This window comes from Rutilus rutilus (assembly GCF_951802725.1).
Source record: "Rutilus rutilus genome assembly, chromosome: 14".
NCBI classification, from domain to species: domain Eukaryota; kingdom Metazoa; phylum Chordata; class Actinopteri; order Cypriniformes; family Leuciscidae; genus Rutilus; species Rutilus rutilus.
This window is the reverse complement of record NC_140219.1, coordinates 6657141-6669947: the sequence shown is the minus strand read 5'-3', so window position 1 is coordinate 6669947 and position 12807 is coordinate 6657141. Positions and strand designations below refer to the sequence as shown.

Sequence of the window (12807 nt, the reverse complement as noted above, 5' to 3'; positions counted from 1 at the left end):
GGCATGCTTAAAATTGCATGGATTTTATTGCATTAGATCACAAAGTAGTCAAGCAATTCAAGTGATATCTGTACATAAATGATGCTACTATTAAGCACTGAGTATAGACAGTGAAATATCTGTGTATTTGACAAGTATTGCATCTGATCCACTTCATCTGTGATAAAGTATGTAAATAAAGTGTCCCCTAAATCCAGCCTCAGCTAAAGTCAGTCACATAGAAATATGAATGTGCATATCACATTATATTATTATTATCATATCATATCATATTTTTGAGAATTCACCTGTCATTGCCTATTAACCTGTCATTTTTACACAGCTGTCTGAAATGCTTGATTCTAGTTGGTCAGTCGTGGCATTCCGAGGTCAGTTATTCCCCAATATTCCCACTGTATAATGACATTAATCTGGGTATTTGAGGCCGGCCCTTCTTTCATGTCTCACACATCACACCGCAGATGCGCTGTCAAACGCAGCTGGTGCCATCTTGTGCCTCAGTTATGGACTAAATTTACTAGAAAATTAAACCAAAGGACTTCAGTATTAAAGGGGTCCTATTGTGCTTTTTTTTTTTTTTTTACATTTTCAACTTTTTTTACATTGTAATGTTACTGTTTGACCTTGAAAAAGGTCTACAAAGTTACAAAGCACAAAGTCACTCCAAAGCGAGTTATTCTCTATATCAGTGCGCACTGTTTCTGAACTCCCTGAAACACCTTGACTGTAGTCTTGAGTTTTCTTCCGGGAATGGACACGCCACAATATCCCTCATTTAAATAGTTCCCGTCCAAAGCATATGCAAAATAAAGGAACGAGGCCTGGTTGAGTTAGTTAGTAGTGTGTTGAAACTCATAGTTATGGTAAGTGGCGTGACATTTCCAAAACACGCTCAAAGCGATTGGCCAATCACAACACACTGGTCCAGCCAACCAATCAGAGCACATTGCTCTTTTCAGAAGGAGGGGCTTCATAGAGACAGAGCTTTACTGACAATGTCAAATATGTGAAATCATAGTGTTTTTTAAACATTCAAGCATGTGATGAAAAAATATATTTCAATGCTTTTGCGTTCCGCCTAGAAACTTTGCATTCGCTAGTGAAGAACTCGATTTTTTTTTTTTTTTTCACCACTCTGTGAAAACCTATTCCAGTAGAATCCAAAAACAATATCAATACTTTGGTTGGCATAATAGGTCCCCTTTAATAGGCCCATGGTAATATTGTTGAAGTGTTTGTCTTGTTGTTAGAATGATTGGTTTCCGTTACACTGTAATGGATTATATGATAATAAACAGGTGCGATTTTAAAACGATTTCTTCTCAAATCAATATTTTATGTCCCCGTCTCTATTTATGTGATAAAAAGCTGTGCATTCACTGATATGACTGTACATGATCCTTTAAATGTTCATTCGTCTAGGCTCAAAGCTGCTTGCTGGGAACTAGGGACTTGTTTAATAAAGATTTCAGAATTCATAGATTTAAACAAGCATATTTTTGTTAGCACATATTTCTCCAGTAAGACAAAAACAGCCTAATATTTGATTGTGACCCGATGGAGGATTCTGTTTTTGAGGGTGGTAAGCGCCCCCTTGAGGAATTGCCACCTAATTGAACCATCCGAATGAATCAGCTCACTAAAATGAACCGGGCTTCCCAACCCACATATCATTTTTGGAGCCATCCTTAAAAATGGCATGAAATGACATGAGCCCTTTTTCCTCAGGTTCAAACTCCTCCAGTGACATCACAGCGATGACATCATCAGGTGGAACAGCTCACAGGGGTTGTTCTCTGTTGTTCTAACTGCATGTTTCTCTGCTCTCGTCTCTCTCTCTCTCCTCTTCCTCCTCATGTCTCTTTCTCCTCTTCCCCCTCCCTCTCGTTCCTTCCTTCTCCCTCTGCGGGTTTGTTTCCCTTCATCAGGTGTCCAAATGACTATACCGGTGAACGCTGTCAAACCTCCGTTATGGCCGGTTTCTACAGTATGTCCATTTCTTCTTCCTGTCTGTCTGTTTGTCTGTCTGCTCTGAAGCTGCATGTTGGCTATGGTGTGTGTGTGTGCATGTACATGTCTGCCTCTGTTTGCCCATTTTAAGTTTTTATTTGTAGAAGCAGAAATTCATGGATGTTCAATGGATTTAGTATGCATTGATATATTATTAAAGGCAGATTTGGGGAAGAAGAGGATAATTATCATGCAAGTGAAACAATAAAGCATGTTTACATATACATTAGGTTCCCATAGAGCAGAATTATGTTCAAGAGTAATTAGTGCATCAAACAAATTCAGGACATCTTTGGCAGGAACTCATTCTCATCATTTAAAGTACACTGTAAAAAATTTCTAACCTCCCTAACTCAAAATTTTCTAGTGACTGGTCACATCTAAATTTTTCAATTGGCCCAAGTGAAATTCTGTCAATTTCAATTGGCCCAAGTGAAAATCTGTAAATTTAATTTGATAATTTACAGAATTTCACTTGGGCCAATTGAAAAATTTAGATGTGACCAGTCACTAGAAAATTTTGAGTTGGGGAGGTTAGAATTTTTTTACAGTGTATTGTTCTGGTTTGATACAAGTAAAGCTTGTTGACAGCGTCTGTGTCCACAGAAAATGATTTGAACTCAAAAATGTTATTGACAGTAATGCACTTAAAATGGAAACCTGCACCACAATAAACGTTAAAAAACTGAAAAATACACAATTTGCAAAGAAGTATAGCCGCAAGACAAGTTTGGGGTTGGTATGAGTCTCTTAAGTTCACAAAGGCACATTTATTTGGTCAAAAATACATTCTCTCGAAATATCTATTGGAATATACTTTCAAATGTAATTTTGTGATGGAAAAGTTACATTTTCAGCTCTAGTCTTCATTGTCACATGATCCTTCAGAAATATTTCTAAAATGCTGATTTGGTGCTCAAGAAGCATTTCTTATTATGTGTCGAAAACAATTGTGCTGCTTCAATTTTTTTTCTGGAAACCATGGATATATCCCAGAATATATAGAATGTTTAAAAGAACAACATTTATTTTGAAATGGAATTTTAAAAATATGTATACCGTCACTTTTGAGCAATTTAATGCAATACATTTAAAAAATACATTAAAAAAATCATACTTACCCCAAGCTTTAAATGTGTGATACAAATGATAACTAAACTTGTATGTGCAAAGCTAAAATCCTTTTCTGTCATGACCATGTAAAATCATTAAACCTTGGAAATTTCACATGATACACACAAGAATAACAGAAAGGGTCTCTTTACACATCCCAGCATAAACGCTCTCTATAAATTATTTGTTATTAAAGTGGCTGTATACATTCACAAACCACTGTTCATTTGAACAGAAAAGCATGCATACTGTATGCGTGATTTGGCATGGCAGACAATATTAAAAATAAATAACCATTGCCTTACCATACAGCAGAATCCTACGTTTGGACCAGGATTTCCAAAATCAGTCATGCTTCTGAAATAAGTGAGGGTGCTCTGGCCTTAATGTACACCTATTTTGATGAATCATATTTTAGTCTCATCCATTGCTATGGTTATTTCGAGAGAGAATCCCTCATTTAGCCTATAGGCTATGCGGATGTCACTCCCGAACCTTTGCAGCGTGTGCAATGTGGCCGCTGGTCAAGCATGAAAAAACAAAGTTTTATTCTAATTCTGAATTTAGGCTATATTATATCACCTAGAAAGCGCACAAACGGCGCTCTCTTTATAATCAGCTGTCACTCATCTTCATCGCAATCTCACAAAGTTCCGTTATAACCAATGAAGCTGACTGCACAATGAAGCTCTTATTTACATAATGTCTACACTTTGTTATAATCAGATGAATTGCGAGCTTGCAGAACTCTGGACAAAAACTGTGAGTGGATTCTAACTTAAACACCTCTGATTGGCCATTGCGTTCAAGAAATCAACAGATATGTGACCCTGGACCACAAAACCAGTCACAAAGTGAAAGTGAGATTTATACATCACATGTAAAGCTGAATAAATAAGCTTTCCATTGATGTATGGTTTGTTAGGATAAGACAATATCTGGCCGAGAAAATATTGTACTTAATATCCTAATGATTTTTGGCATGAAAGAAAAATCTATAATTTTGACCCATACAATGTATTGTTGGCTATTGCCACAAATATACCCGTGCGATTTGTGACTGGTTTTGTGATCCAGGGTCACATACTGTATGTCTGTGATTGGCTTTATTTCTTAACGCTGCAAAAACACGTTGTAAATAGAAATCTGCGACGCTCTTCAGAGCTCAAACAGATACGCACTGGAGAAATCAGCAAATCTGTTTCACAAATATGCTATCATTACGGAGAAAACTGATCCTAGACCAGCAGTTATGGGCAGCTTTTCCCTCTAAAAGCGATCAGGAGAAACAGCAGGCAGTGGTTTGAGAGGGAACATTCCTCGAGTCCGTGGCCAGGGGAAGGCTAAGCCCACCTATGCCATCGATGGTTCCATGAAGAACCTTTAAAGCGGGGCTCAGTAGTTTCGGGATTTCTTCGCTGTATTCTCGCTTTTTGCTCGCAGGTTTCTCTAGAGCTCCCCCACAGCTTCGGAATAGATATTTGACAACACTGTTGTAAAAACTCGTTGGCGATTCTCAGACACCAGAGGCTAGTAGATCAACGACATCAAAGCAGATGGGACATTCTTTAAAACGTCTTCTTCATTCGGGTTCGGACAGCGTGAGGGAGCGCAATAATGACAGCATTTTAGCAGATTTCTTTTGGCCGTAAAGCAATTGTTTACATCGCGAGACCTGATATCACGCGAGACTTCCTGACGCGGCGGCCGGCGGCCCGCCGGCTCAAAGTTGCAAGTGCGGATTTTCCACTCACGGGCACCAGGGGGGTGCGAAACGACCACCATTCAACCCGAAATAAGTAATATAACCATTCCAATGACTCCGAACCTGTTCAGTTAAGGTAAAAAAGTTACTTAGTTCACCTTTAAAGGGAAACTAAACCCCTGGTCAGAGCCTGACTCCACCCACTGGCAATATTTGAAAAATGCTGGAAAAGTGGGCAGAGCCCAGCGGAGGGGAGGGGGCGTGCACCTGAGACGTGTCTCTCTGTAGGGAAGGGCGTGGTTAGCTGGTTCCCTCTGACGTCACCGGCCACCACAACTTCCAATAGGAAAATTCAACTGCAGTAGCCACTGTTCAACCTGAAGAGGGCAGCACTCAGACGTTTTTACACCATATATTGTAGAATTAAAACACTTTAAACCCAAATGTCAAAAAAAATTACTTGAATCAATGAACAGCATTAATAAAGCCCCAGTCTTACAGATCATTAACTAAAAAAAGTTGTTTTAGGGTTTAGTTACCCTTTAACATCCATGGAACCTTTGCGTTCCACAAAAGGTTCTTTAGAATTTAAACATTTTCTTCACACTACAGCTCTTCTGTTGGCTCTTCTGTGGCATCACTGCAAAAACTCCTTTTGAAACTTTCATTCTCAAGAGATTATTTCCACAGATGCTGTTGGTAAATCTTAACTTGCTTTGAACCTGGAACATTGATATAAAGTTGGTTGTTAAGTAATATTGATGCTTCTGAGCCTGAGGCATGATGCATGACCTCTAACCTTTGACCTCTAGAACCGCTGCTTTCCAAACAGTGGCATCTCAGCATTGCCAGTCTCATGCATGCCGTAGGTGTGTTTATACATCTGCACATCTGCAGCGGAAGTTGAAAAACATACATGAAAATGTAATATTGTGACTAAACTAAAGCCATCTGTTTGTCATTTTGCATATAAACCATTAGAAACGACATTAGTTGTGTCTGCATTCATCTGTACTTCTTGTGAGTCTCTTTGTGTTGTACATTGTGCTTTTCTGTTTAATGGTTTTGTTTGTTTCTTTGTTTTTGTTTTCTTAACCTTAAACCAGAAATGAGGTCTAGTAAATATGGCAGTAAGTGTGGCTGTCTATGTGTCTGCATGCATTCGTACGCTTGCTTACATGTGATGAACAAGAAAAGCGTATTGTTGTTTGTTTACTGGTGTTTTTGTTCATTTTGTTTCCATTTTATGGGGAATATGGAGTTGGCCAGTGTGTGTCTGCATTGTCTGTCTGTTACTGGAACGTAAAATCACTCACCTCAGTGTCTCAAAAACAAACCAACCAAACAACACCACTGATCGCATTCTAGTGAACCGCCTCTATCTGAACAAGTGGACATTTTTACCTGAAACCTGTTTTCTTGTTTTTTCTTTTTTTACATTGTCAACTTTCTGCATTGGCAGAGCATCTTGGAATTGAAATCATGGGTATGAAGTTATTATTTGTTTGATTCTTTAGATTAGGTTCATGACATAATTTGATGACATAGTTTAAGCATATTCACATAAGAGCTCGTCTCGTTCTATTTTCTCTGTCCTATATTTGAACAAGTAAATGCATTCCCAGCTTCTGATTTACTTTTTTCAGTTCTGGCAAAACAACACTCATTTTAGGAGTATAAGAATGAAACATCTCAGGCAGGTAGATCGGTATTTATAGTATAAAACACATTTATCAGTTGTTAACATGCCAAGTTAACATGCCAAGTGATGTGTCTTGGCAACCTTGATTATTATTATTATTATTTTTATAAGAAATGTAGCAATTCATTGATCAGTCGTGTATTTTAATAAAGCACCGTAAGCCACTCAAGGCCAGGCATTACAGTGATTTCACCACAGCCTTCCGTGGCTTATTGCTGAAACAAATTCTCAAATCTAAACACATTATAAACTTGTTAGAGAAATAAGATGTCTAGAATAATTTGTAACTCTCCACTCATTTCATAACCAGTGTTTTTGACTTGTTTCCCAGTAAAAAATATCCAAATATAAAGATAAGATTTTTTTTTCTTATTTAAACGTAAATATATATAAATTTAATATTCATATTTAAACCAATTATTTTTATTTATTTATTTTTTTTTACATTTCCACTGGGGTAAGAAAAATCAACTTAAAATAATAAAAATAATAAAGATTTTTTTTTATATGTTTTTGAAAGAAGTCTCTGATGCTCACCAAGGCTGCATTTATTTGATCAAAAATATATATATAAAAAAAAAAGTAATGTTGTGAAATATCATTACAATTTAAAATATAATATAAAATAATAACTGCTTTCTATTTTAAAGGGGTCATATAATGCCATTTTTGTACAAGCTAATATGATTCTTTAGGGTCTAAATTAAAAGTTTGTAATATACTTTAATAAAAAATTCTCATTAGTATTGCAAGAAAACACTCATTTTACCTGGTCAAAAACAGCTCTGTTTTCAGCACGCCGTTTAAGTGCATGTGTTTTTAAATGATAATGAGCTTTGCTCACCCCGCCCCTCTGTTCTGTGCGTACACCGTTTTTAATAATAACACAATAACCATAACGCGTTGTTCCTTATAAACGTGAGATTATGAATTATATTGAGAACGTCGTACATAGAAAACATGCCGTAATGTACCCTGAGTGTACGCAGCCGCATTCATTGTGAAGCGTGCTAGCGATTTGCAAAGATTAATATAAATATGAATATAAAGGTTAATAAAACGTTACACTCACTTCTTCTTCTTCTGGAGGTGCAGCAGGAACACGAATAGTTGGTACCGATCCTTTTTTCAGGGGCAGCTTCTTAGCAAAACCAGCTTTATACTGACCTCGTTTGTAAAGCAGTCTGGCGTGTGAAATGATTCGCGCAAACATGAAAGCATTGACGTTGATCGTGGAGAATATTCCCTTCGAAAACAAAACTCAGCCACTGCGTCTTCAGCGGTTCGGATTTAGGAACATCAAAATGACTGCTGTGTTCCTTATTACACCGAAGAACAGAACACCACAATCGCTTAGACGCCATTCTGCTCATAGACAGTGCTCCAGCGTATCAACAATGACCGCGCCGGTCCGCGCGGACTATGATTGACAGCTCGCTCACGAGCGAGGGCGGGTCTGTGTTGAAACGCTGCTGTCAATCAACAATCGTGGGAGGGGCGTCGATTTTGTGACGTCACAAAATCGAACGGCTTGATTTGAGACGGGGGAAAACATATAAGAAGATTAATAAAAAAAAACACTGGATGGATTTTTATCATTATATGATGGTTGTGTACAGGCACTGCCAACACACATTTCAGTACAATCAACTTGTAAAAGTGCATGTACCATTATATGACCCCTTTAATGTTTTAAAATGTAATTTATTACTATGGCAAAGCTGATTTTCCTTCAGAAATCATTCTAATATGCAGATTTGGTGCTTAATTATTAAACAATGCTGATAAATTTTTTGGTGGAAACCATTATACATTTTTTTTTCTAGATTCTTTGATAAATAGAAAGTTCAGCATCTATTTGAAATGGAAATCTTTTGACAAGCATACAGAATATGTATCCTTGATTTTTCTTTTTTAAGCATGTATTGCATGAAACCGTATAAATATCTTTACTGTCATACAATAATACATTTAAAAGAATTACTGACCCCAGACATTTAAACGGTAGTCTATCACGGTTTCCACAAAAATATTAAGCAGCAAAAAAGTGTTTCAACATTGAAAAATACAACTACATACAAATTCTTGATTTCTGAAGGATCATGTGACACTGAAGACGGGAGTAATGATGCTGAAAATCGGTTTTGCATCACAGGAATTATACATTTTAAAATTGTAATAATATTTCACAGTATTGCTGTTTTTGATTGTATTTTACACCCTTTGACTGGTAGTGTGTATCTTAATAAATTTTGCTTCTCAAGTTTATTCAAGTTTATTCATTAAGCTTTTTTTTTCCTGGAAAACAACTCAAATATACTGATTAAGAACCTGATTTAAAAAAAAAAAAAAAACGTAGAGTTTCCATTTTCATTTGCATACAACATACGAATCAGGGAGTCGAGTGAGGGGTAAAATGAGTGTTGCCCATCTCTTCTCTGTCTCCTTGTCTGCACCACTATAGAGTACATTAGCCGTTGGTCTGGGTACATCTCGCTCTCCGTTTTCTCTCTCTCTCTCTCTCTCTCTCTCTCTCTTCGTGTACTCTGATCTCTGTTTCCTGTAACAAGCATGCAATGCGATATCAGTGTCTGACTCAACCGCCCCCCCCCCCTCTCCCCCCCTGCGTTTCTCTTTTATTACACACTCATCCCTCTACTGTTTGGCCCTCAATTCTCTTCTCTCCTTCCTCCCGTCCGTTTTTTCGTTCCCTCCCTTCATGTTCTGTATGCTTCCTCTGTTGCTGCCCACGTTCAGCACCCCAGAGGATGTTTCGAATATTCTATGTTTTAAAAAAAAAATCAGACTCACAAATATGTGCTCAAGGCATCATATATAGACGGTCTTCATAAAACCTGTTCATTTTATCCAAACAATTCTTTGGTTTGCTCTTAAAGTTGGCAAAAAAAATTGTTTTTCACTCTCCAATCAGTTTTAAAGTCAACATGAAATGGTTGACTTTTGGTTGAAATGTGATATTATTTATTTGTAATGTGGTATGTCGGAGTAAAACAATAAATTAAATGTGTATTATAAAGAGGCAGAGTAAATTATGATGAAATCTCTGTTATTATAACATTATTGTTTTAAAAAAAATAATGTGCACTGATGAATCATTCACAATACGATCAGGAATCTGCATTAAGAAAAGTAAATGGGTCAGTCTTGATTTCCTGTTTGAATTTAACCGGTTTTATGAACAACCCTCTCTGAAGAGCTCTTAGAGAAAAGCAGTTTGCGTGTTTTAACTGTATTTTACAGGCATGCTTTATGCGAGACTTAAAAGCTCAGACGTCATAGGATTATATATAGAATAATGCATGTCATGCGCTTTCAGAGGGGCAGAGATTTCATTTTATAAACACTTCTAGCCAAAAACTCGAGTTTCCAGTGTTGCACAGGATGGTTTCAGTCCTGAAGGTAGCCAAAAGATCTCCCACTGTTTCAGCATAATGTGCTTTATGTGAAACCCTGGCAGACAGAGAAAGCACCACAGCTGTGACTTCCCATGCTGCCGTGCACCTGATATCAGCCATCGGAAATGTTTTTACAATGACATCTTATGCACCTCAGTACCCCTAAAACATACAGGTTTTAGATTTAAAAGGATTGTTCACCCCAAAAAAGACATTATTTACAGACCCTCATCACTCTGTGTGACTTTCTTTCTTCCATGAAACACAAACGGAGATGTTTAGCAGAATGTCCAAGCTGCTTTGTTCCACACAATGGAAGTGATTGGAGACTAGGGCTGACAAGCTCCAAAAAATGACAAAAAAAGCACTTTGAAAGCATCATAAAATGTTTTGTGCACTGTTTTCCAAGTATCCTGAAGCCGTACGAAAGCTTCGGATGTTGTCATTCACTGAAAATCTTGCTCGACAGACCAAGTCCCCATTCACTTTTGTTATATGGAACTAATGCTGCCTTCAGGTGCTATCAGAAATGTCCCACTTCTGAAGTTAAGATTGTGAGTTTGTCACATGCAAGTGCTTTGTTGCCGGAAAGAACACCAGGTTTATTCTTGCCTATTTATTTGGGAAATTCTTATTAAAGCCAAACTGATATTTAGCTATTCATTGACAACAATATAAACATTCACTGCACTATCTATAGTCGGCTTGCTGACAGTTCTGTAAGGCAAATTTTTGCTGTGTATAACATATTTTCAAATGATTATTCAAATATGTAAATATGCACTACTTTAATTGAGCTGTTGTGGAAAACAAAAACAAATAAAGAATAGCAGTCACAGCTGCAATCGTTCTCCCCTCCGCCATGTTTAAAGTTTATGGCCTGCCCAACTAGGACACTCAGGTCTCGAAATTATCCCAGAGCTTCCGTGTGGTAAATGTGACTCGAGAGGGCGTTCGTGTCCAATTTTTAAGGAAACTCATATTTATGATAATTCCGATAGCACGTGAAGGCAGCATTATAGCTTGTACTTTGCTCTTTGTTCCACAGCAGAAAGAAAATAATTCAGGTTTGCAACGACATGAGGGTGAATAAATGATGACAGAATTTTAAATTTTGGGTGAACTATCCCTTTAAGTAAATGAGACTGCTTGTAAGTGACAAATATGACTGTTTACCACTGTAAAATGCAATGTAGAAAGTGTTTTAGGCTGAATGGGTTAGTTTGACATGGTTTAAAGGCTGCCACTGATGCAGCGGTTGTGTGTTTTGTATGTATGTGTGTCTTTGTGTTCAATGGCCATTGTGTACATGTGTGTTTGTCTCTGTGTCTACGTCTGTGCATATGCGTGTGCTTGTCCATGGCTCTCGTTCATTCAGAGGCTGAGGAGCTGTACCAAAAACGCGTGCTGACGATAACGGGCATCTGCGTGGCACTGCTGGTGGTTGGCATCGTGTGTGTGGTGGCATACTGCAAAACCAAGTAAGCCCCGGGAACTTTACTGATCGCCAGAAAAGAGCTGTGCACATTCACACTTTAAATTAAAAAGCATACCCTTGGGTGAAAGAAGCAAAAATCACGTTATGAGTCGTCGTGTAGATTGGGGTATAGTATAGTTTTTGTTTGTTTTTTGAAAGAAATTAATACTTTTATTCACCAAGGATGCATTACATTGGTCAAAAGTGACATTAAATACATTTGTAATGTTGCAAACGTTTTCTATTATAAGTAAATGCCTTTCTTTTGAACATTCTATTCATCAAAGAATCCTGAAAAATGTGTCATGTTTCCAAAACTATTTTCATCATTGATGATGATATTAAGAAATGTTTCTTAAACAGCAGCTCGGCATATTAGAATGATTTATGAAGGATCATGTGACTCTGAAGACTGGAGTAATGATGCTGAAAATTCAGCTTTGATCACAGGAATAAATGACATGTTAAAACAGAAAATTGTTATTTTAGTAAATTGTAGTAATTATAGTAATATTTCACTATATTCAAATGTCAAATAAATGTAGCCTTAGTTAGCATAACAAGTTTCTTTCAAAAACATAAAAAAAATCATATTGACCCCCAACTTTTGAATGGTAGTGTACATGCATAAAAATAAATAATTGTATATATTTAATAAAATAAAGATTTTTTTAAGGAATAAAAAAAAAAACAATTCAAACCAAATAAAGTTAAATTATATGATCACATAGCAATATATCAGATAATTCAACGAATTAAACATTTTACAAATTATTGCTTTCTTCAATAATTTTATATTTGGTACTGGATACAAACCAAAATGATAATATTATTCCAATTAGTAAAACAAATCTGGTCATGCATCTATCCATAAAAATCAAAGTGTAACTTTTGTACGTTTGACTATAGTGATCAGGAGGTTTGTACATCTTAACTGTAGATACGTGGTCATTTCCTGTTTGAGTATCAGAGTCTGTAGTGGTATAGATCACAGATGTCATCTTTCTTCAGGAAACAAAGGAAGAAGATGCATAACCACCTGCACCAGAACATGTGTGCGGAGCATCCGAACCGCATGCTGGCCAACGGCCCCAACCATCCTGGCCCTGGCCCTGAGGAAATCCCCATGGTGGATGTGAGTCTGTCTGCATCTCATTTCCTGTATGCTGATGTATTCATTTACACATTCTGAGGATTTGGTAATTGAAGGCATGATAAAGCACACTAATTGTTCTCATGCAGATTGCTTTTGTATAATGTTGCTTTTAACTGTAAATTTGTGATTGTTTGATTATGTATTTTTTAATTCCTGTGGTGCTCACATTGATGACGTAAAGCGTTCTTCAAATTTGGTTTGGACTCAAGTGTGAAAGCAACTCTTTTC

General features: G+C 37.0%; 1 protein-coding gene across 3 annotated transcripts in view; it reads left to right on the top strand.

The window, feature by feature from the left end:
• The window catches only part of nrg2b (neuregulin 2b), a gene marked incomplete at its 5' end in the record, with an annotated part of 73169 nt that overhangs the window by 55530 nt on the left and 4832 nt on the right, over positions 1 to 12807 (top strand). For 2 of the 3 annotated variants that reach the window (XM_084430112.1, XM_084430114.1), the window contains 4 exons: positions 1929 to 1987; positions 6291 to 6314; positions 11325 to 11427; positions 12435 to 12558. In XM_084430112.1, the coding sequence (XP_084286238.1) occupies positions 1929 to 1987; positions 6291 to 6314; positions 11325 to 11427; positions 12435 to 12558 (310 nt within the window). The remainder of the gene's footprint in view (positions 1 to 1928; positions 1988 to 6290; positions 6315 to 11324; positions 11428 to 12434; positions 12559 to 12807) is intronic. The other variant, XM_084430113.1, reaches the window with a different exon arrangement.